At 34.6% G+C, this 23,994-nt stretch overlaps 2 protein-coding genes across 4 annotated transcripts; both read left to right on the forward strand.

The window, feature by feature from the left end:
- The first annotated feature begins 29 nt into the window (after positions 1–29).
- Positions 30–5,312, forward strand: LOC18595034 (U3 snoRNP-associated protein-like EMB2271). 3 transcript variants are annotated; one of them, XM_018123956.2, is made up of 7 exons: positions 30–599; positions 915–1,257; positions 1,595–1,819; positions 2,121–2,349; positions 3,135–3,316; positions 4,173–4,238; positions 5,038–5,312. In XM_018123956.2, exons 1-7 carry the CDS (start codon positions 178–180, stop codon positions 5,113–5,115), a joined length of 1,545 nt encoding a protein of 514 aa, XP_017979445.1. In that variant the 5' UTR covers positions 30–177; the 3' UTR covers positions 5,116–5,312. The 3 variants fall into 3 exon arrangements, with proteins under 3 accessions (XP_017979445.1, XP_007022856.1, XP_017979446.1); XM_007022794.3 differs by having other exon boundaries at positions 3,138–3,316; XM_018123957.2 differs by having other exon boundaries at positions 340–606.
- A 1,875-nt stretch (positions 5,313–7,187) lies between these two features.
- Positions 7,188–23,847, forward strand: LOC18595035 (SIT4 phosphatase-associated family protein). The gene is made up of 20 exons (XM_018123402.2): positions 7,188–7,322; positions 7,431–7,517; positions 8,527–8,630; positions 11,082–11,168; positions 11,252–11,327; positions 11,425–11,499; positions 11,634–11,687; positions 13,417–13,476; positions 13,757–13,873; positions 16,424–16,518; positions 16,625–16,827; positions 17,124–17,221; positions 17,439–17,542; positions 17,623–17,788; positions 17,897–18,019; positions 18,778–18,860; positions 20,917–21,058; positions 22,094–22,123; positions 22,470–22,540; positions 22,678–23,847. Exons 2-20 carry the CDS (start codon positions 7,479–7,481, stop codon positions 23,297–23,299), a joined length of 2,349 nt encoding a protein of 782 aa, XP_017978891.1. The 5' UTR covers positions 7,188–7,322; positions 7,431–7,478; the 3' UTR covers positions 23,300–23,847.
- The last annotated feature ends 147 nt before the right edge of the window (positions 23,848–23,994 follow it).

The following is a 23,994-nucleotide window of genomic DNA, read 5'->3' on the forward strand; positions in this document are numbered from 1 at the left end:
TCGAATCGACCCACATTTTAAAAGACACGAGTTGCGGCATCATTTTTCTTCCTTCCTCGCCTGACAGAAAAACCCTAGTCTTAAACCCCTCCCCCTTGTCTGTGTTTCTCTTTTTCGTGTCTTTGGAAGAACACTAAAAATAAAAATCAAAATAAAAACGAAACTGATTGTTGAACCATGAAGAGCAAGAACGAGAACAAGAGAGTGTCGGCCCCAAAAGGAGGGCAAAAAGGCGGGAAATTTTCCATGAATAATGGCCCATTCTTCGAAGCGGAGAGCAAGAAGCGGCGGAAAACGGAGTACGAGGACGATGACATTGAGTCAGGCGACTCAGAAGAGGAGGCAGAGATTCTCGGGGGTTTTGACGCAAGCGGGGGAGTGGAGGAGGATGAGGATGATGTGGAGACCCCCGGTGAGATTCGAAAAAGGGTGGCGACGGAGCTTTTGGATAAGATGCGGGCAATAGCAAGGAAGGAGAAAGAAGATGAGGATGAGGATTGGGAGGAAGGGGAAGAGGCCAGGGATTCGGTTGTGGCGAAGATTTTGCAGCAGGAGCAGCTTGAGGAGAGCGGCAGGGCAAGGAGAGTCCTTGCTTCCAGGTAAAAAGTAAAAGCCGTCTTAGCCTTTTCCAATGTGTTCGTACATGTAACTTTTACGAATAACAATTTCCAATTACAGTTCCCGAGCCTTCCCTGTGTTTTTTCTATTTGTTCTAGGTGCAGAAAGTTTAAAGCTTGACTTTGTATCTTTTGCTGACATTCTTTTTTGAGAAAATGTCTTTTGTAAATGTCGGGTAGTAAACAATAAAACTAGTTTCTTTGGAATTGAAGTCCTTGGAAAGATTTAGGATTATTTTTGCTTTCTTGTTGAGACATTCTTTTGGATGCTTACATTGTTGAATGTGCTCATGTCAGACTTAAAAAACCAGAAACTACTGATGGATTTAAGGTCTTAGTGAAGCACCAACAATCTGTTACTGCTGTAGCTCTCTCTGATGATGACTTGAAGGGCTTTTCAGCATCCAAAGACGGTACTATCTTACAATGGGATGTAGAAAGTGGCAAAAGTGCAAAGTACCAATGGCCTAGTGAAGATATTCTTAAGAGTCATGGGGCCAAGGATCCACGTGGTCGAGTTAAAAAACATAGTAGAAATGTCTTAGCATTGGCTGTTAGTTCTGATGGGCGATATTTGGCAAGTGGAGGCTTGGACCGCCATGTTCATCTGTGGGACATTCGTACAAGAGAGCATTTACAGGTAGTTCTGGCTTATTCTCAGACTTGGTGGATATGCTATATAAAATTGTATGCTTTTTTCTTTAGTTAAAGAAAAGGCCCAAAGTGAAAGAAAAAAAGAATATATTATTGTTAAAGACATTTAATTTACACATGATGGACCTTTTTATGCTATCAAGGGCTTATATGCTCATTTGGTTTTTACCAGTTATAAGATTCTTGAAAATTTATTATCATGCTGTGTCCTTGCTTGAGTCTTCTTTTAATTTACTCTGCACTTAACCTGTTCCAAATTTTCAATTCCATGAATAATGAAGTGTACAGCTTTCTCAATTTGACCTTTAATTTGTGCTTGACAGGCATTTCCAGGTCATCAAAAACCTGTTTCATGTTTAAGTTTTAGGCAAGGCACGGCAGATCTTTTTTCTGGATCATTTGATCGAACAGTCAAGTATTGGAATATGGAAGACAGAGCTTACATTGACACAATATATGGTCATGAAAGTGAAGTATTGACGCTTGATTGCCTAAGGAAAGAACGAGTGTTGACTGTTGGACGTGATCGGTGTATGATGTTGTTTAAGGTAAACATGATTAGTTAGAAGTTTTAGTTCATCCTCCAAATAGACAACCACAGACAAAAATAACAACACTGATGTGGAGCTACTTTTAAGGAGTACCTCATGCTTGCATTAAAAGTTTGCTTCCTCTGTAATTACAATCAAACTAGATGGATATCTTCTAATCTGCACATCCTCTAGCCCACCTTTTATTCTGACCAATGTGTTAAACAACTAGTGGTATTACTGGCATCAAGCTGTAGGTTGGGATTTTGCTTTTCTTCTGCATATCTGATAGGCATCAGTTCTGCACTCTGCTAAATAGGTCCTTGACCAGTCACGGTTGGTATTTCGTCCTCCACCATCATCTTTGGAATGCTGCTGCTTTGTTAACAATGATGAATTCTTATCTGGCTCGGACGATGGAAGTATTGAACTTTGGAGCATTGGAAGAAAGAAACCTGTATACATTGTGAAGAATGCTCATGCTCTGCTGCCTGCCTGTCAGAATGTTGAACAAAAAGGCAGTGAAAAAATCCCCAATATCCGTTTAGGTAAATCACATATTTCAATAAATCATGTTTTTACTAGTTCTGATATTAGAAGAGGGAGGGCTGGCCGCTGGGAATTTTGATGGCATTCTTTTTAATCCTGCCATTTTGTGCACAAATTATCATTTATGTTTGCTTTTAATCTGATCATGGATACTATTGAAGTAATCATTTTGCGATAATATTATTGATTAAAATTATCTAATTTTGACTTTTTTGTGTCTTGATTGTCATTGATCCTGTCAATTGGTCTTATGCTACTTTTCCTTATGCACACAAAATTATTTAATGATTTCTTGCAATCTGATCTCTGGTAATACTATGAGAGGTGTCTAGCGGTAAAGCAGGCCTACTTGTCAAAGCTAAGCCCAGGCCTAGCCCAGATCGCCCATAGACATGCTTTTATCATTGAATAATTATAAAATGATTTTATATATTAGAATTAAAGATAAATATAATATCTTATTTGTTTAATGAAACAATACTTTGGGTCAGGCTTAGGCTAGCTCAGGCTTAAAAAATCTTAGCCTAAGCCGCCTAAAGTGGGCTGGGTAGCCTGGCCAATGGACATTTCTTCTGTCAAGTTTTGGTTTCTTAAAGATGCCTAAGTTATCTCTTAGTGTTTTTCTTTTTGGTTTTGATTTTTAATCTTTTCTCTGTTCAAATGCTGGTGTGATATTGTTTTCAGTCAAGAAAGAAACAAAAATGGCCAGCTTTTAGGTATGATTTTAGGTTGTTTGTGTACATTGTTAGCCTCTTTTCTTAGTTTGCTTCATACTTGAACTCAGCAGAGAACGGTGATCACAAAATTGAGAGCTATAGTAGTTCATCAACATATTCCTGGGTCAGTTCAATCACTGTATGTAGAGGCAGTGACCTTGCTGCATCAGGAGCTGGTAATGGCTGCATTCAATTATGGGCCATTGAGAGTGGGAGAAAGGACATCCAGCCCTTATATGGCATTCCCTTGGTAAGTTTAAGTCACCTACGCAATACCTCAGTTAACAGTTTACTACAGTTTTCAATTGCACTTTTAGGCCATTGGATTATCTATCGCTAACTCAAATTTTTGTAAAGAACTGAATATAGTCACCATAATCATTTTCATGTATCTTTAACTCTCCACTGAAACTTATGTCTTTGGAGAAATACTAATTAATGCATTGCCGAACTTTACAAAAAGATACTGGTATTTCTTCATTGCTGTTAGCATTAAGGATTGTGCAAAGAAGTCCTAGAGATCAAAGTTATGGATTGAAATTGCTTCAAATCTCTTGATTAGATGCTTTATATGGTATATGCTCTAAGTGACTCTTACTTCCTAGTTAAAGTATTCTTCCCTTAAACTGTTGGAAAAGATCCATGATTAAGCTGTTGTCAAAGTATTACAATTTTGTAAAGGAAGTGGTGGAATGCTATTGGGAATGTGGTCAGCTGCAGTCACTTCACTTTAACACTTATCTGATGAGATTTGAAACAAATTACTATCTCCATTAACTCAGATTCGACCTAGTAGGTTATATTGTCTACTAAGGTGCAAAAGCTCAACAAGTAAGACAAAATGGCTGAGACAAGACACTATTGTACTTTTCTATTGTAACAGAAGTTTCGTTAATCATTTCTAGCAAATCTTTATCACAAGATGAGTGGCATTCGGTTGAGAAAGGTCAAAAACACTCGTTAATCCAATGGAGTTTCTTATAATTTTATATTTTTCACTCTTCTTTTGGAATATTAGTGAGGTTGAGTCCTTCATAGTATTGCATTCTTGTTTGACCTTTTCCTATCTCATTTTGGTTGCTTACCGAATCCTTTGCATGATACAGGTGGGATTTGTTAATTCCCTGGCTTTTGCAAATTCTGGACAGTTTCTAATTGCTGGAGTTGGGCAGGTGAGGCATTTGTCCTTGACATGATCTGGACAAGTCTCTTGCATAAACGTTTTGTATTTCTGAGTTTGGTTGAGGGGTGTGAATATTAACTTGAATTGTTCATTTTATATGAAGTTCATTAAAAACAAACCATGATTCTGTAATTACATCCTAATGTGCTAAATTTGGCTCCTAATAAAGAAATTTAGTTCTTAGCAGACTGTCAAATCATTTCTATTATGTATTAATTTTCCTAGAAAGTCTTCCACATCATTTTTTTTTTAACAATATAATTCTTTGGTGGCTAATATATGTTATCTTTCAATTGAATAATGGTTTGGTGCCTTACTCTTATGTTTTTTACAATCATGATGACAAATTTCGAAAGTTATTTGTCTTTACATTTGTATGTTTTACATGAACATCAGTAAGATTGATTGCAGAGCAGTTCATGTTTAGAAGGTATACCATGGTTTCATTCTTCAAGGAAAACTTAGAAAATTCCCTTAGCAATTTTACCTCTAATGCTGGTTGATTTTTATACTACATTTTCTACCTAAACTTCAAGGATTAAGAATCATAGTGAGGATCAGTTTGAGCGTGGGCACAGCTCTTTGGATCAATTTTATTTTGGCTTATCAAGTATATATATATATATATATATATGGTTTAAAATGGGTGCTCATTCTGTGATATTATTTAAGGAGGGCTACTGTGAGACTCTGCTATATATACTTTTGTGTGTGTGCATGTTTTATGTTTCTAAGATGAAATGGCAGCTTGTCAATCTTCTTGGTGCTTCAAAATACTTTTGCTGCAGGAACCTAGACTAGGAAGATGGGGACGCCATCCAACTGCTCGGAATGGAGTTGCAATTCAATCATTGAAGCTCTTGTAAGACAGGACAAGATTTTGCATCTCTTCAGTTTTGACTACCATGAGCTGAGAAATTCAGTGTAAACATAGTAGTGTATCTTTACCATTGAGATTTTCTTTTTGTTGTTTCTTTTTTTAAAGGAAAGAAAATTTGATATATTATGATCAGTTAACCGTTCTGGCGTTATGCATCCAGCCTTAATGGCCGCTTTCAACAAATCCTCCCTCCCATTTACAGCATCCGTTTTTCTTCATTTAATTGCCAAAAGAGAAGAGGAAAATCATTTGTCAATTACAACATTATTTTATACAGGGGTTCTTAGAATTGCAGGAGAATCTCAATTAGCTAATAGGCCATTGGTTGCAATATATGTTTCAGGGATTCATTCAGTGCATTGAGACTACAAAATGGTTGATTTATAGTCTCGTCTCCAAACCTTTCTGCATCATATCATATTCATCTCTCTCCAAAGCTCTTTTCTTTCTCTTCGTAGTGGGGGAGAATGTCAAAGGTAGACGATGTTTTAATCTCATATTAGGTTCGTCTTTTGGGGGAAATTAATCATCTCGTGACACTTGTATTTTGAAAATGATATATCAAGGGTAGGGTTTGTTTGGTAATTGTAAAACAACTGTATAAAATATTTTACAGTTTTCTGATATTTAGATAAGTTGTCAAAAATATTTTCTGTTTTTTGTATTATCTTGCCGAAAATGTTTTATTTGAGTGCTAAAATGATCTCATATTATAATGAAAGCAAGTTCTAATTTTAAAAAAGCTTCCCATTTCATCATTTTTTTTTTATCATAACACTGTAAAGATATCAATATTCATAAATTGTTTTTCCTATAGTACATGTCAATATTCCTCAATTGTGTAAAACATTCAAAATTTATATTTATAAATATGTATTTATTATATGATGATCTTCGAAATATTTTTTATTATAATTATTTGTAAGTTTATTCAATTCATAAATATAAATATTAATTACATTAAATGATTTCATTATAAAATATTTTTTTAATTAATTTTAATATTATTGAATAATTTCAATATTAATATTTATCACACTTATTATGCTAATATTAGTGTAAGAATAGTTTTTTTGTTCTTTGAAAAATGTTTTACGCTATTCAGAAGTATAAGACATTTTACGTAATCAATGAATATTTTTTTTATTGACCTGTAAAATGTTTTACATTTAAAATAAATTTGAAGTCTTTTAAATAATATAAGTCTTGAAAACATTTTAAAAAATATATATTTTACATTTAAATAAACATATTCTAAATATTGATTATTGTATAAGATATTAATCATTATATAAAACAAGAAGTTTGATCATGGTGTATTAAAATTTTCAGATCAAGAATTTTGATAATGACAAGACTTATGACCTTGAAGAATATGTGATCGGTTGTTGTCAACTTTGACATAAAAATTAAATGGTAATTCTAAACTATGTGTTAAATTATATAACTTAAAGTCTATTTTATATTTAGAGTGAAGGGATGTACTAATATCATGACGTGAGGGATGAAGAAGCTGACTTGGCCAGAATTAAATCTTCCAATAAATGGTAGACGGGAGTGCAAGTTATGTGGTTTAGCATGTCACAAGAGAAGGTAAATGTTTTTTTATTTTTATTTTTTTTTTGGGTTTGAAGAGTGTTTATTTCAAGGTTAATCATTTTTATGAAATTGAGAAATAATAAATATTCTTTTACAATATACAATATAATATAATATATAATTTTTCTAGATTAGAATTTGCCTTTGATTTAATGTATTGCCAGGTAACAATGATCAAATTATGATTTTGTAGATGAAAAATTTGGCTTTGATTGGCTTAAGTTTAAAATTATAATAATAAAGTCATTGGGTCACATTAAATGCCCTTCCTAAAGCAAGTGGACAACAAACCTCCAGCTTTATTGGGGAAAATATTTTTTGTCCTTTTTATGTTATTCCTACTCCATAATATTATTTGATAATTAAAAAAATGGTAATTTTTTTACGCTTTCATGCGGAAAATAAAAAACAAAAAAAATATAATAATTCAGCGCACATATATTACACATTTATTTGTTTTATTTTACATTTTTATTTTATTTTTAGTTTCTCCAAACACTCCCGCGATTACGGGTGCCTTTTTGGTTTCCTTCTCTCCATCGCACCCAAATCCATCGGCTCGATCCAATCCCATTACCATCCACTTTTTTCAAGGTTACATTTCAAATCCGTACGGTTCAGATTTCTAAGGCTTCCTCTGCGGCGGATCTTTTTGTTTTGTTTCTTTAAATTCGCCGATTGCTAGGGTTTTCTCTGGTTCAGATCTGGGTTCTTTCTTTGAGGCGATTTCGCTTTTGATTTTTCGCAAAGATGTTTTGGCGTATGACTGGATTGTCCACTGCGTCTCCTGTGAGTTTTGCCTTTTTTTTCGATTTTCTCTTTCTTTTTTTTTTATTTTCTTATTTTTGATCTATGCAGATGTGTTTTTGATTTCTTGTGTATTTAATTGAATTCTGGGGTTTCTTGCTTGTGAATATTCTGTTTGGCTGCCGGATAAAATGCAAGAAAAATAACGAGGGCTTGAAAATATTGTGTTTCAGTATCTGGAACTGACTAAATGCCTTAGGTATTGGATGCTCCTCATTGTTAGCATAGGGTTACAAAAATGGACTATGGGCTGGTTTTTATGGATTTTTTCAACTTTGTTGATTGTTAGAGGGTTTTTTTAAGCGGCATCGTCCTCTTACTCTGAATTTACTTGAAATATAATTTTCATCCATTCAAATTCAAGTCTACAAACCAAACAGCGTTTGCTATGGGATAAAACGAGTACCTTTCTTTTTTTATTAAACTATTCAAATCGATGGATGTATTTTCAAATGTGAAATTTAGTGTTGGTAGCTCTGGGATCAATGTTTTCTATATTCTCACTGTCTTTATTGAGAAGGAAGTTGGAGGGGAGGAAGGAAATACTTTGTTTTTGTTCTCCTTGTCGTAGATTATACTTTAGATAGGCAAAGAGCCAGAAATAGTCGGACCCTGTGTTTTTCTCTCAAGTAGGTAAGGCCGTGGAGGAAAATTTTTAAGCTTGCATCGTCATGCTAATTGCAGCAGAAAAGAATTCACAGAAAGTATATGGATTTGACGCAGCTGCTATACTCTTCTCTGGAAGCATAAGATGATATCCTGTAAATAATCATTATCTTTTACATATTAGGTGGGGCTGGTAAATGGTGGTTACCCTTTTTGTACTTGCCAATAATCCTCATTGTGAAAGGAAATGATATTTAAGGGCCAAGGCTATGCTTGCTGTTAGTTTACAGTCAACTTGTATGTTTACTATTTTCTGTCTCAGTACTCTTTAGAAAGTATGACTTTTGTTTTCTTTTGTCAATTCTCCATTTCATGATCATTGCAGGTTGAGACAATTTTGGATAAGGAAAATTTTACATTGGAAGAGCTTCTTGATGAGGATGAAATCATTCAGGAATGCAAAGCCCTTAATGGGCGGCTAATAAACTTGTATGGTTTTTAGTCTCCACATATGCTTGCTTTCTTTGTTCTTTCATCTCCCAGCATGTTAAATTTTTTTTTATACCATCACATTGCAATTTAGTAAATATGGGCTCTGATGTGCTTATTTAGTGCTTTTTGACTTTAATCACCATGCAGGGTTTTGTTACAAATGAGACAATTTGTTAATGTTTTATCATAGGAAATGGCTTTAAGTATGAAAGCCTTAGGCTAAGGCTTCTGAAATCCTCAGGGAATTTTAGTTTTACAATGTATTAAGAATTAAATAATGGGGTGTTTGGAGATCTTTGGGCAATTATGTAGAAATGCATTCACCTTTTTGGTATTGGGATCATCATAGATGCATGTCTTCTTGACATGTAAAGTTAAAATTAATAAATAAAGAGTAAATTACAAAACAATGCCTCATGGTTTGAGGCAAAAAAAATTTGCCCACTGAGATTTAAAAAGTGAGACTTAACCACTCCAAAGAAGTTATCCTTTGGTTACAAACTATCACAGTTAACCATTACTCATTTCTCTACCATGTGTTCTGTATCTTTTATTCCCTTCCCTGTCTTTATCTTTCAGAGTGTTTGAACTCTCTCTTTACTTCTATCTGATTTATGATTTCTTTATTTCTAATCTTCAAAGTACTGGCAAAAATAAAAAAAAGATGTTCCCAGCCTATGGACTGACCAAGCGTGTCTCCAAATTTCAGCCGTGAATCACCATTCATATATATGAGCCTAAACTTTCACTCTTTCTCTTCATTTCTTAGAAGGCTTTTCTTTTGGTGAAACACCCCCCAGATATGATAATAGCTCTATAAGAACATGAACAATTACTTACATAATCAAGTAAATTGATTATTTAATTGTTGCAGCCATGACTGGAAAACATTTTTTTTTTTCTGACTGAAACTTCATTTTCTTTTCTTTTTCCAGAAGCATCGTTCCATCTAAGACAACTAATTACAAATGCAATCAGGAAAAAAACTATTAATAAGATAAATAATGTAAAAAAGGTGCTTAAAGTTCTTTCTTTCCCTTCAAGTTCAGGAAAAAACACTTTTAGAAGAACCCACTAAACCTCATAAATCCTCTTGATTCATTCTTCCATTTTGCTGCAAACCAAAAAAAAAAAAACACAGTAATCAGGAAAAGTAAATCAGAAATCACATGGTTATAGAGAGAGAGAAATAGTTCAAAGTTCAAAGTCACTTCAAAACTCAGTAGAAGATGAGGAGAAGGGAAAAAGAAAAATGAAAAACAAAATGCTGTGTGCGGAGAACTGGAGGAAGAAGTTAATGGTGTTAACTTGAAAGCTAATGGAAAATTTCCTCAGGGTGGTTAAGTCTCACTTTTTGAACCTTTAGGGGCAAATGTTATCGTCTCATACCACTGGGTGTTATCCTATAAATTACTCGAAAAGAAATGCAAATGGTTATCTAAGAGATTATAGCTTTGAATCAACATAAAAGGAGTTGAATTTGAGGCGAAGAACACATGTAGAAGCAGGGTGAAGCATTATGTACAATGCTTTTAAATATGTAGAAAACCAAGTAAGCTACATTGGGGAAAAATCAGTTCAAGATTGATGGAGATCTTTTGCTAAATTTGATGAAACTTTCGGTGGAGCTGCTCAGTTGAGTTTAGGCCCCATATTTGTATATAGAATGTCATGCTGGTTCACTTGGAAAAAGTACTCTCTTTATTAATAATTATATTATGAAGAATTGCTTTATAGTTGTTATTAGCCAATGCTTTGTCTATTAATAACTGGAGCTTAATGTGAAATGTAATCAATACGTACTATAGCCTCTGGCAGTATTGCTACCAAGGAGCTATCTATCTGGAATAAATTCTTTGAATAGTTTTTGTAATTTGTGGGGTTGTTTGCTTTTTTTATCGCTTGCTAGTCTACCAAAGGTATGGCTAGATGAAGCTGCCTTTTTTCCTTTTTTTAAAAAGACACAAAGGGGATGCCAACCCAAGTACAATGCTAATTTTTACAGAAGTAAAGATTAATAATATCCTGAGTATCATGTAATTCTAACAGATGCTGCCTATGAAACCAAAAATAAAGTGTTAAAACAAGTGTCCAATAGCTTTGTACCTCTACAAGAATGTGAACCCTTCCAAGTCTGTTTAACTCCTTTTCAATTAACCAGCAACAACGCATTAGCCATATACCAAAGTTCTCTTGCCCAAGGGCAAGTAGGAAAGAGATGATGAATTGACTCTGCTTCTTTTGTGTGCAAAAAGTATCTATCAAACCCTTTGTTGAGGTCCTTCCAAGCAAATGAAGTAACCTTAGTTGGGCCTTTCAGAGGATGTTGATAGCTTGAACTTTGGGAGGGTTGGATTTAAGCTGCAATTTTGCAAATTTTGTGTATGTTAATGGCTAAAGTTTTGCTTCATTGATTTTTTCACTGTCATATATTGTTCTCATTTGCAGCTTGCGTGAGAAGACTCAGGTTGAACAACTTCTTCAATATATTGTGGTAGAACCTCCAGAAGATGCTGAGAAGAAGCGAACTTTCAAGTAGGTTCTATTAGATGAGCTTGTGCCCCCCCTCCCCTGAAGATAGTACTTTATACATAATGTTTTGATTTGTGTGATTGTAGGTTTCCTTTTATCGCATGTGAGATCTTTACATGTGAGGTTGATATCATACTTAAGACGTTGGTCGAAGATGAGGAAGTAAGAAGTTGACCCTTTTATTTGCCCTGTTTCTGGAGTTGTAATTTTCCTTTTTTAATGTTAGTTTTTAAATCATTTGGTGCTTGCTTGTTTGCAGTTAATGAATTTGTTATTTTCCTTTTTGGATTCGAATCACTCCCACAGCACATTGTTGGCAGGGTACTTCAGTAAGGTATTCGATTTTGAACTTTTGAAATATTAGCATGTTTAACTTCGTAGCTTTTATGCATTTCATTTCATTTATTATGTTTAAAAATATAAGGAACTTCGAATGTCTTGTTATAGTTGGTTATGGTTTCTTGCTAGGTTGTCATATGTCTGCTGTTGCGGAAGACATTGCCATTCATGCAGTATATTAAGGTATCTTTAAGATTTTATTTGACTGGATTGAGAAATGCATTGTGTTTATGCACTGAAAACTGGAATGATGGTTGTCTGTTGGTATTACATGACATGTATGAAAATTTTGTTTTGCTTTACTATTTATACATTGGCAACAAAGTGTGCCAAGAATGAAAATGAAAATTTTATATTTGCATGGAAAATCTGATGTAATCATAAACAAATGGCCATGTGTTAATTAGGACTTTGTGATGTGTTTGCCATCTGGTCTATCTACCTATTGAATTTGCTTGTGCCCTTGTTTTGAGGGTTAGCTCTATCTCTGTTATGGTTTTCTTTTCTTATCTTCTTTGAACAGTTAAATATTTGTAAAAGATGTTGTGTTTTTCCTGGTCTTGTTTGCCTGTTTAGCATAAAGGATGTAATAGAAGATACCGGTGTAACTCAATAATAAGTAGAGCCGTTGCAGTCCCTCCTCACACCTCTAATTCGACTATTTGCAGGTTCATCACTATGAGAGTTCTGGGACTACAGTAGCTCCAGATACTTTATTCCAATTTTAAGCATAATTTTCTGTTGTTTTGTTACTCATAGGTTAAGGTAGAAAAACCTTTTTACCTTGTCTAAGTAAAATGAGAATTCTGAATGGAAGTGTGGATGTGATTTTGCATGTTAAAGATTGAGCTAAATTAATTATTTCTATTCTGAATCCATGAAAAAATTGACTGAAACTATTGTTTATTTCTTTATGAGTGAAGACTGAAACTTCTCAATGGGAAGAGGGTCTTTCTTTAATTTGACATATTATCTTGCTAAATTTGGATGGCTGTGTTGAGAATTGCTGTATATTTCCTTATCTTAATTGAACTTTTGTATGCAGATTGAATCTCTCCTTTAGCACTTCACTGTCTGAACTTAAGTTACTTAGAATTTAGATTGATTTGGTTTGTGGGACAGGAAGTGGAATTTAGAACATCACCTGTCCCAAAAGGAGTTATGGTGGGGGTATTTTTTTTTCACCCTTATTTTAAGCAGATTTGTTTGGAGTTCTAGATTTAATTAGGAGTTGTAGAAGTACTTAGGAGTAGTAGAAAATAGTGCATCATTTTAATTTGTAGTTGGCTAGCTTATTCCACCAAGAATTTCATATCTAGGTGAAATTGATTCTTTCTTTGTGGAGTCATTTTACATTTTGATTTGATTGATTTTTTTTCAGTTTTAGAAGATTCAAAATTTAGATTACACTGCATTGCGTGATTTAGTACAAAACATCTAGTGATTAGAGTAAATTCTAATAGCTATGTTATTAACTTCTTTGGTTTTTTCCCTTGCTGGCAGCATAAATATGGCTGCAACCAGTGGTGTTATATTAGATGCGTCTCTATATGGATACGTGTCAATGTAACAAGGAGTAAGGACTGAGATGTTTGATGCTTGAAGATTTTGAAGAATGCCATCGGTTTTTATGGACTTTTAGAAGACTTAGTGTTGATAATGTTGTTGAATTATTTGGAATTTGGATAATCTGATGTGTGCCACTTGAATCTGTAATATAATGCATGTTAATATAAAGTGCTTGCTCAACTTCATGTCCTTTTAGGATCATCTCTATGGCTGTGTTGCAGTTGTGGATGCTTATTGCTGCATGTAATGCTTTGTTTATGGAATGGAGATGTTGTCTTTGAATTGGATTTGAAGTCTCCTGTATACTATTGATCTGATTTGTTACCTTTATGCTGCTATGCAGGGTCATGAGGAAATTGTCAAGCAGCTAGTTGACCTGATTGGCATAACTTCCATAATGGAGGTTGGTGTTTATCTATCTTTTTTTTTTTTTTTTGAAAAGCATGTTTATCTTATCTTTATCTGTTGCTTTGCACATATGAACCTCTCATATGCTTAAGGTGTTTTTTTTTTCTCATTTAATGAGATTACTTGTGCACTTGGTTTGTTATGGAAGTTGTTCATGTTGTCAAATCTTTTTGGTAGTTTGCAATTCACAAAATACACTTTTGATTCTAGATTGCCCTTGCTACCCTGCTGAGAGGTTTAATATTAGCTTATGATAGTCATTCCTTGTTAATTAGGTTTTAATACGTTTGATTGGTGCTGATGAGCATATGTATACAAACTACATGGAGTCGATGCAATGGATAGAGGATACAGATGTATTGGAGATGATCGTGGACAAGTTCAGCTCTTCAGTAAGTGCCTTTGACTATTTGAGCAATAGCAAATTTGTATTTTTTCTACTTTCATAAAATGTGGTTGTCACTTGACAGTTCCACACTTTTGTGAGGGTCGCAGGTGTGGAGATTGGCCTTCTTTAATTTGTTGTGCACTGGCTTTACCATCTTGCCTTTATTTTTCTTTTACTGTTTTAGGATACTAAGCCCCTGATCTTCTCTAAGGATATGACACTTTATATTCCTTCCAACCTTGCCCATGTGAGGAGCACTTTAGGTAAAAAGTATAAGCTAGTCTCAATTAATGACTCCTGAGTGGTGTATTTGAAGTAACCAAATTTGAACATTTGCTTGTCTTCTTTTATCGTAAGGCATTTATGGCAGCACTACTATACACACACGTGTGCACACGCACGCACACATATGTATATAGCACAAAACAGCTAATTTTTGTAGCAAGAACCTTTGGGGACCAAATTAACATTTCGATGTGGTTGGCAAAGTATGCCTTACCTTGAGGATTTTTCAAAATATTGTCACTAGAAGATTGCAAATAATTCCGACGTAAGGATTTTTATTACTGTATTCTTTTTTTATTTTGCAAATTAAACAAGGAGTAGCTCAAAAATCACCTTCTTTCCGTTTTCTTTACATTGTGTCATGATGTTTCGCTAAGATCTTTTGTTATTTCAATTGCTATGTCATTATCTTTATTTTATATATATCATCTTATTATTCCATGATGATGCTCAGTATCTTTCTACTCTTACTGTTTTTGTTTTTATTTTCATTTTCATTTTATCTTTTAATTCTTTGGGGCCAACCCAACACTTTGGCAGGGTCAGCCAAATTGTGTACCTTGAGAATTTTCGAGAATTTTGTCAGTACAATATTTCTGACAATTTCGATGTTTTGGGGATTTTTACTACTATATCTTCTTCTATATTTGTAAAAAAAAAGAAGGAAAGGGTAGCCCAAAAATTGTCATCTTACTTTTTGTTTTACTTGGTATTCATGTTTATATTTCAACTGCCTGGTGATTAATATTATTATTCTTTTATCATTTTGTTACTCCATGATGCTCAATATCTTTCTACTTGCACATTTTATTTTATTTTTTTTGTTTTCATTTAATCTTTTGATCACGATTTTCAATCAATCTATTTATTGTACAGATATTTTGAGACTCACCTAATACTTTGTTGTAGCCTGCAAAATTTTCCTTATATCAAGAATTCTCCTAAAAAGTGGTCACTAAAATTTCATTTACAAATTCCAATGTTGGACAATTTTTAATTTTTTTTTAAATGATTTTCATTTTGCAAAATAAAACAAAAGCATGCTATTGGAACTCAACTTTGGCCAGATGACACAGCAGTCCACCACCCCTATCAAATTCGTTTTTTCTTTTCTTTTTATAAATAAAGGTATCTTTTTGTATGGTGGACTCCTCTCTTTAATTCTGAAAATTCAAATTGTCCTCACTCTGAAGTGCTTTCTCTTCCATACTGCTTCCTTGGTGTTGCTGCGGAAAGCCCAGTTGCCAACCGATCCTCCCTCCATCCTTTTTCTTTTATTTTTATTCTTTCCTTTGCTTCTTTCCCCTTTTCTCCTGTTTCTGTTCAGGCTCTCTCTTAATTCCCTGTTTCTTCTTGCTGTTTATTTAGATGAGCTTCTTCTCATTTTTTCTGTAAACCGGCCTTGCATCTTCCAATTTTCCTGAAGCAGCCCCTACTGTCACTCAACATCTAATTCTCTCTTTCAAATAATGAATACTTTATCAAACATTTACTACTGAAGTTAATATTTGCTTTCAGATTCTTTCTAATAGCTGTTAATTGGGTTTTTTTTTTGGTATAGGGTGCTTGGGTTGCTAGAAATTAGCAGGATATGTAAATATTTGGTTTGCTACTTTTGCCTCCTCGTTTTCCTCCCTTAGTTGGGTTATTTATAGGGAGAGAATGGGTGGTGGTGATGGTGGGGAGACACCTTGGGCGGATGTTAAGCCAAAAGGTCAACCATTAGGGACTTTTTTATTTTCTTTTGATGTTATTTTTCAGAGAGGGATATCTGATGGAGGATCAGCCTGAGAATAAGTTAGAAATGAAACAAAATAAAATGAGATAAAGTTGAAGAGAAATGAACATGGAAGACAAATTAGATTACCCTAGATAAAGAGGGCTATCTGCAAACCTCGTTTGTAAATACATATTTGACTTTGTGTCCAACGGGCTTCTCTTTATTTAAACCCAATTCTTCTGCTGTTCTCTTGTACCTTGATTAGAACACTGTTGTTTGATTCTTTGTTGCACAAGTGCTGATTTCTGCACCATTCATCAAACTCTTTTCCACTAATGGAATTAGTGTCTGCCAGTTTAGTAATGATAGAGATGTACTGATTCTTTGTTAGGTATTTTGGAATTATTTCCGCATAAACTTTTCCTGACCTATAAAGAGTATCACCTACTTATGATCATTGAAGGCATGTAATTAAGGTGTCATGTTCATTATTGGTGTTGAAATGTTTGTCAGTATCCATTGAACGTATTTTCAAATTTTTTTTTACAGGATTCTGCTGAGGTGCATGCCAATGCAGCTGAAACCTTATGTGCTATAACACGATTTGCTCCTCATGGTCTTGCTGCGAAAGTTACAAGCCCAAAGTAGGTCTCGTCCTTTTCTTCTCATGTTGCTTATAGATGTGTCCAATATGTTTTCTGACTTATCAATCATTTAATTTGGTTTTTTTTTCTCTGTGCTGTCATGAAGTTTCATCGGAAGATTATTTCGTCATGCTTTGGAAGACTCAAGACCAAAATCTGTTCTGGTCAATTCCTTGTCTGTGTGCATATCTTTGTTAGATCCCAAGAGGCTAACATTGGGTGTATATCACGCATATAACCGCCAATTCTCTCAAGGGTCACTGATAGCTGCAAACCCTGAGACAGTTGAAGGAATGCTGGAGAGCTTAGGTGAAGTAATCTCTTCTAATTTACTATTAGTTGCAAACAAATCCTTTTGCAGACTCACCTTGCTCAGATTTGGAAAATGAATTAACCGAAGATGTTAAAGGGGTTTTCTTTTCTTTGCATATGATGTCTTATTATCAAATTAATTTTCCTAGAATCACTTTTTTTTGAAGAACTCTCAACTACATGTCTATGAAAATGTTTAGATATAAATTACAGAAAGAAAGAGTGTTACCATCCCACTTAAATGTCAGTGTCATCCCACAGGAGAACTTATAAATCAGGTTACTATGCTGCAGGTGATTTACTGAAGCTTTTGGATGTTTCATCTTCAGAGTCAACCTTGTTAACAACATACGGAAAGTTGCAGCCACCTCTTGGGAAACATCGCTTGAAGGTGGTTTTTTTTTTTTTTTTGTGTTTTATAAATTATCTTTGTGTATTTTGAGAATTGAGTGTGTTTTTTCCCCTGCATGAGTCAGCTATAGCTTATGGTTGAACTTATAAATTTCTATACTCGATTGCTATTTTAATGGTCCTCTTCTATGTATCATCAATTGCCCATTTAGAAAAAGCTGATGAGATTATTTGTAATTTGAAATGGGGCTTTCCAGATTGTCGAGTTTATTTCTGTCTTGCTGACTGTTGGTAGTGAAGCTGCTGAAAAGGAATTGATGCGACTGGGAGCTGTGCAAAGGATTTTGAACTTGTTCTTTGAGTAAGTTTAAGATTCTTGCAATGTGATGATTTTTCTGATTAGATCTTATTTCTCATTCCCTTATTTAATTTTCTGTGCAGGTATCCTTACAACAACTTTTTGCATCACCACGTAGAGAACATAATCTTGTCATGTTTAGAGAGCAAAAATGTTCCACTTGTAGAACATCTTCTTCGTGAATGTAACCTTGTGGGAAAAATACTTGAAGCAGAAAAGAATTGCACGTTAGCTTCTGATCCAAATATGGTAGTTATCCAGTCATACTTTATTTGGATCTTGTATTCATTGTGCACCTTCTCTCTATTTTAATGTTGAATTGGTGCTTGGTTTTTCCTGTGTTCCAATCTCCTGCAGCCAACAATTAGTGCTGAAGGTAGAGCACCACCCAAGATAGGAAATATTGGACACTTGACGCGTATATCTAACAAACTAGTTCAGCTTGGGAATAGCAATGGTGAAATTCAGGCATTTTTGCAGGTTTTAATTCTTATGCAGTCTTCTTTGCATACTTTTATATACTTTTGTGTGTTTTATGTAGTATTGCAACACTTAACCCATCTGGAAATGTTTTTGAATTTCTGATTAGGGAATCAGAAGTATAGTTTAATCTCTAAAATTGAATGATATCTAATATTCTGTCTATCCGGTGATAACTCTATGTTTCCATTTGGGGATGTTGCATATAAACATCCACAATTAAGTCTCACATAGTGTGAAATTATCAAAGATGTCTAGGGTAAGAATTTTTATCAACTGAGGACAAAGAAACAGGAATCTTAAATAAGGTGATGATTATAATTTTTTTGAGTGCTTTTAATGTATTTTCTTAATAATTTTTGGGACCGAGGGAGTGTGTTAAATTACACATGGTGACTCTTGATTCTTTATTTATAAGTTTAGCTATTATATTGTTGTTTAACACTTCTGGAATTATACTGTCATGTCAAAATTTTATCTTTTTTCTCTGGATGTTTGCATTTTGGTCTCCGTACTTTCAGACTATCTTTGTCTGGTGTCACAATGTGGGAGGTAGCCTTCTCCCATTTCATTACCTGACTCTCTCATTCCCAAGGTTTGGACCTATGACTTCCAAGTTGAAAGTTCCAAGTACTAACCATTGGGATGTTCTCAAGGGAAGTTTCTGCCTATTGCTGTCAGAGATGCAAAATCCTATAGGCTCAAAATTTTGGTCCACTTTCAAGAGTTGTGTTTTTAATTTGTTTTTCTTTTGACAGGAAAATAGTGAATGGATTGATTGGCATACAAATTTCCTATCAAAGCGTAATGCTACAGAAAATGTTTACCAGTGGGCTTGTGGGTAGGTCATCTTCCTCTGAATATTGCTCTTTTTCTCTTCTTTTTAGAGGCTATTCGTGATTGCCATATTTTTGGGTGAATTTCAGCACAGCTAAAATTAAATTTTGTGCACGGTAGAGCCTTGTTGGAATTGCCTTGATTGCTACAGTTCCATTGATCCCAATTTACAGAAACCTCGATCCTGGATAATAATTTCACTTAGTATAGTTGGACAAGGATTATATGCGGTAGTAGAACTGTTTTGTGATAAGTCTTATGATAAAATGGATGAAGATTAATGAAATTACACAAAGTAGAGGGAAGAAGTGATTAGTTTATTGATTGGAGATCTAATATTAGATTGCAAAATTAATTTTTCACTTCAACCTTAATTTTATAGTCAGTTTATAGTCAGTGTCCGTAGGCAAGTTGTCCAATGTGTCCAGTTTCTTTGACCGAAATACTAGGGTATAATTGTTTGCTTATACCATTAGCAGATATTTAGAATTTTCAGGTTCTTGTAATTCTTGATCTGATACTAAAAGACCTTTCTTGCAGTCTACTTGCCTATCTAATCCTAAGTGAGACAGTAAAATAGTTTTCTGCTAAGTTTTTGTGTAGAGTGATAATTGGTATACAGAAAGTTGTGATGGGAGAAAAAAGCATGGGTGAGGGAACGCCAAATTTATGGAGAGTGCTGTCTTAAATTTATAGAATGCTTCTTTTGACGGGTTAAGCTGAATTTTCAAAAGCTATTTAATTTCACAATGTTTTATGTACACTTATAATTGGTCTTTCAGAACAATGTAAATTTATCCTTGATAAATAGTGGAGCTAATTAATATAATCACCGGCAGTGTATTATTGGTCAGTTTTCTTTAGTGTAGGTGGAAGGTTTGTTGGGATAATTGAATTCTTAAGGTAGTTATGATCCCTTTTTGATTAGAATATGTGGTTTTGATATTCTGAGATATTCATAGAGAATTGATTAGGATTAAGGTCAAATTTGCCATTATACCATGCATCAATATTGAATTTTGCTTTAGTACTTCAATTGTATTGAATTTTGCCAATTTACTTTAATTAATGGCTTTTTTGGACAAAAATAATGGAATAGTGCATGTGAAGTCACATGATATTATCTCAGGTGTTTTTGATTAGTTGGCAATAACCCCGATCCTAGCAGCCATGATTTGCACTGGCAGGCAGTGCTGTGGCCGCTGGCAGCTGGCTGGCTTTCCCTCTCCTCCTCCCCTCCCTTTTTCCCTTCTCGGTCTTCCCTTTTGTTTTCCTCTTTTGCAGTTGTTTCTCTCTCTTTACTTCTCTTTCTTTTAACTCCAATGCTGGATCTGGCAGCAGATGACAGATCGGCTTTGGAAGGTCAGATCTGGCTATTCTCTAACCTCCCTGTTTCTCCCTTCCATGTTCTTCTCTGTTTCTTCACTCTTTCCTTCTCTTTGTGTTACGTCTCTCCTCTGTTTGTTTTTCTTGTTTTCAAGGTTGGATCTGGCCGTCTGGTGCCAGTATCGGATGGCCAGATCCAGCACATTCCCCCCTTCTCTCTCTCCCCTTTTCACTCTGTACTGTTTATTTTATAAATATTTCTTAATTTTTTCTTTTAAAACAAAATTTTGATAAATTTTAAAAAATTAAAAGAAAGAGCAGACTCATTTTTTCCAAATCAGCATGCCACATGTATGTTTTTTTCAACATGCACATCACAAATTTCCCCTCTGCAAAAGTAATCAAATTGAAAGTATAGTGGCAATAGTACAGTGGCAAATTTAGCTTTAATCCTGTATTAATTTGTCATTTTATCATCGAATGACGTAGCCCTTTCTTTTTCAAATCAGTCATCAAGCTGAAGAACTTGAATGATTTTGAATGTCAGGCCAGAAACGAAAATGATTTTTGAATGAGCTTTAGCTACTTGAATTGTTTATTACCATGCAAAAAACTGGAACACAGACAAGGAAAATGCTTGGAAGTTTCTTCAAGTTGCCGCTAACATTTTTGTTTGATATTGTAATATTTATATCTCTCTGAGTTTCTTTAATATGATTCATCAATTTTGACAGGAGGCCAACTGCACTACAAGACCGGACAAGAGATAGTGATGATGATGATTACCAAGATAGGGATTATGATGTTGCAGCCTTAGCAAATAACTTAAGCCAGGCATTTCGATATGGCATTTACAGTAATGACGATATGGATGAGGTGCTTTCTAAAACTTTCTTAATAATTCAGCTTTATTTGAGTTTTATTTATCTACTTATTGAGTACCAAGACCAAGAGAATACGGTTTCTGGAATAAGAAATTATTCTGCATTATAAAAGGATGGAAAATTAGCAAGAAAGATGGAAGCTTGGGCATTTGGTTTGAGTGGATAAATACACCATTTATATCAAGAACAGTTTTTAGTTTATGAATTAGCCTTGAATTGGTTAGTCTCAGGACAAATAAATTCTAGATTAGATCGAGTACCACTTTATTGTTGTAGCTGGATGTAAAAGTCATGGTCAACATAAAAGGTTATAAGAGTTGATCCTAACCCTAATCAATCTGGTTTTTGCTTTTGTTTTGTTTTTTTTGTTTTCATTCTTCGGAGTGGATAGTTGAAACACCAAATCTGTCTTATTCTTTCTGTTCTTTTATCTATAAAATGTAAGCAACCAATCTGTTAGTTCATTTTAAGTTATATATATTTCATTCCTCTTTCTTTGTTGGATTAATTGGAGATGCTAATTATCTGAAAGGAAAATAAAAAAGATAAAGAGGCTATAAGTTTTTCATCTGTTGTATGTAAATGGAATATGGGGATGTAATCTGTTGTTTTGAATGTTATCGAGAATTCAATTGTTCAATGTTATTGAGCATTCGATTTTCAAACCCTCAAGTCTTTATGTATTTGTTTTTCCAACTAACAGGACCTTGTTGCAAATAGTTTTGTAATTATGCAAGAAACGGTGATGCTTTGTTATATAAAAAACAGTGGTTTTCCCTACTATTCTCATTTTAGTTACTGTATCAGGAATGTCTTTATGTTGTTTAGCAAATAAAACTTGTTAGTCTTTGACTATACTATCTCTAGTTTTTACTTTGTATTTTTAAATCTTGTTAGTTTAGATTTGTTTTTTATTTCAATATTTGTCTTTGTGTATTCATTCTGTCGTTAAATTAGTAGACACTCTGATTTAAAATGTGGAGGTGTTTGTTTATTCATTTGATGATATCTTTTCCATTTGTTTCAGGTACATGGCTCTCTTGAACGAGATGATGAGGTATATGTCGTGTTATGATCTCAAATTTCAAGTCAATAGCTGGACAGTTGGTCAAAATAATAATTGTGTAGGAAAAAGTTTGCCAAAACTTATTTTGAGGAGTCTTCCTCTTTGTGCTTTTTTCCCTTTTGTTATAATGTGGAATTGTTAGTTCTTGCTAATGATTTTGCACTCTGTTGTTAGTTTGGTCATCAAAATATGATCTCCTTTTATCATCAAGAACATCCCCTGTCAATGGTTTTCCTTTCCTTTTTTATTTTTTTAGATTGTTGTTTTTCTTCCCTCTCTTTTGGTAAAAGAATTTTTGCGAATACCTGTAATGGTCTATTGCTGTTGTACTTGTCAGGATGTTTACTTTGATGATGAATCTGCTGAAGTTGTGATATCTTCTCTGCGCCTAGGAGACGACCAAGAAAGGTAGGTTGAAATCTTCTTTTGAACTAACTGGTGGAAATGAGAAATTAGTAACTTTCTTGTCCATGTTGAATTTTCTATTTTTGTGCTGACTCAACCGCTTGACCTACTTGGTGGGGCATTTTCTTTATTGTTTGCAGTGGGTCTCTTTTTACGAATTCCAACTGGTTTGCATTTGAAGATGATAGAGTTTCTAATGAACGTTCAATTGGTGCTCTTGCTTCTCCATCACCTAATAATGAGGGAGCTGGTGTTGTAAATGGCGATGGAGAAGATGAGGTTGTTGTCGGTGAAGATGATGACTTGGATGATACGGCGACATCTTCTCAGGTGCCTGATGCAAAATTAGAAGATAACTCCGCTGACGTGTCTGAAGACTCTAGAGAAGCTGGGCCAAGTGCAAATGATAAACCACCTGCGTGGGTTGAATGGAGAGAGACCCCGGATTCCAGTGAAGCATCCGGTTCTGATGAATCTTGTACCATCCCAAATGGTGAAGTGCAAGTGAAACTGGAGGATAAAGGTAGTGGTCTTAACCCAGATGGTACTACTGAAGATGCTCCATCCTCTGACAATACAAATGAAACTGCGTTGGGGAGATGTGCATCAACAGATGAAAACCCTGGTTCAAAACCTCCTGAGCCATCAGAGTCTGTTAGTGGGAATTCAAGTCCACTTGTTACTGAGGAGGAGAAGAGAGCTTCAGGAACAGAATGTGCCCCTGAGATTACCAAGGATGGAGCTGAAGAAACAGAGGAGTAATGTAAATCCCAAAGAATTGGTTTAGTTGAGCTAACTCATGTGGGGTGCGGACATGGATGTGGGGAATGAACACACTGCGTGGTTGACCAGGCTGGCCTTGTGTACAGGGTTGGTTATTCGGGCATTGGGTCGATCAGAGTTAATGATTCTTTTACCAGGCCCAGGCCCTGGCCCTGGCCCGTTTGGGCAAAATTGGAGGAGGCAAGTAAAGCAACATTTAATTTGTTGTTGTCTAGGTTGTGCTAGTAATTGAGGAAATGGCGGGTAACTTTTAGCGCAAGAAGGTGTTTATATGACATAATTGTTGTTTCCCTACCCAGTTCCCATGAATGATTATAGAAATGATTTCTTCTTGTGAATGACGTTCTCATGTCTCCTTAACCCCGCACTCCCTCTTTGACCTTTCTTCAACAGGTATAGTCTAGTGTTTTTGATCAACATTGTTTGTATTCCTTTTCTTGTCTGTTGTGGTGGGAAAGAGTCTCTCTTCTTTTATTTTGGGTTATTAATAAAAATCATCACCAAGGCTATGCCATGTCTTCGTTAAACGATGCGAAATTTTCTCAAATTAAAAGATGCAATTACTTAAACAAACAGACATTTATTAATCATTTTAATTTTCAAAAAAATAATAATTACATCTTTTATGTTCATAAATTACTGTAATAAATTCAAGCAAAATAGATTCGGGTCAA

Source organism: Theobroma cacao, chromosome 6 (assembly GCF_053813885.1).
Source record: "Theobroma cacao isolate CCN51 chromosome 6, ASM5381388v1, whole genome shotgun sequence".
Classification (NCBI taxonomy): domain Eukaryota; kingdom Viridiplantae; phylum Streptophyta; class Magnoliopsida; order Malvales; family Malvaceae; genus Theobroma; species Theobroma cacao.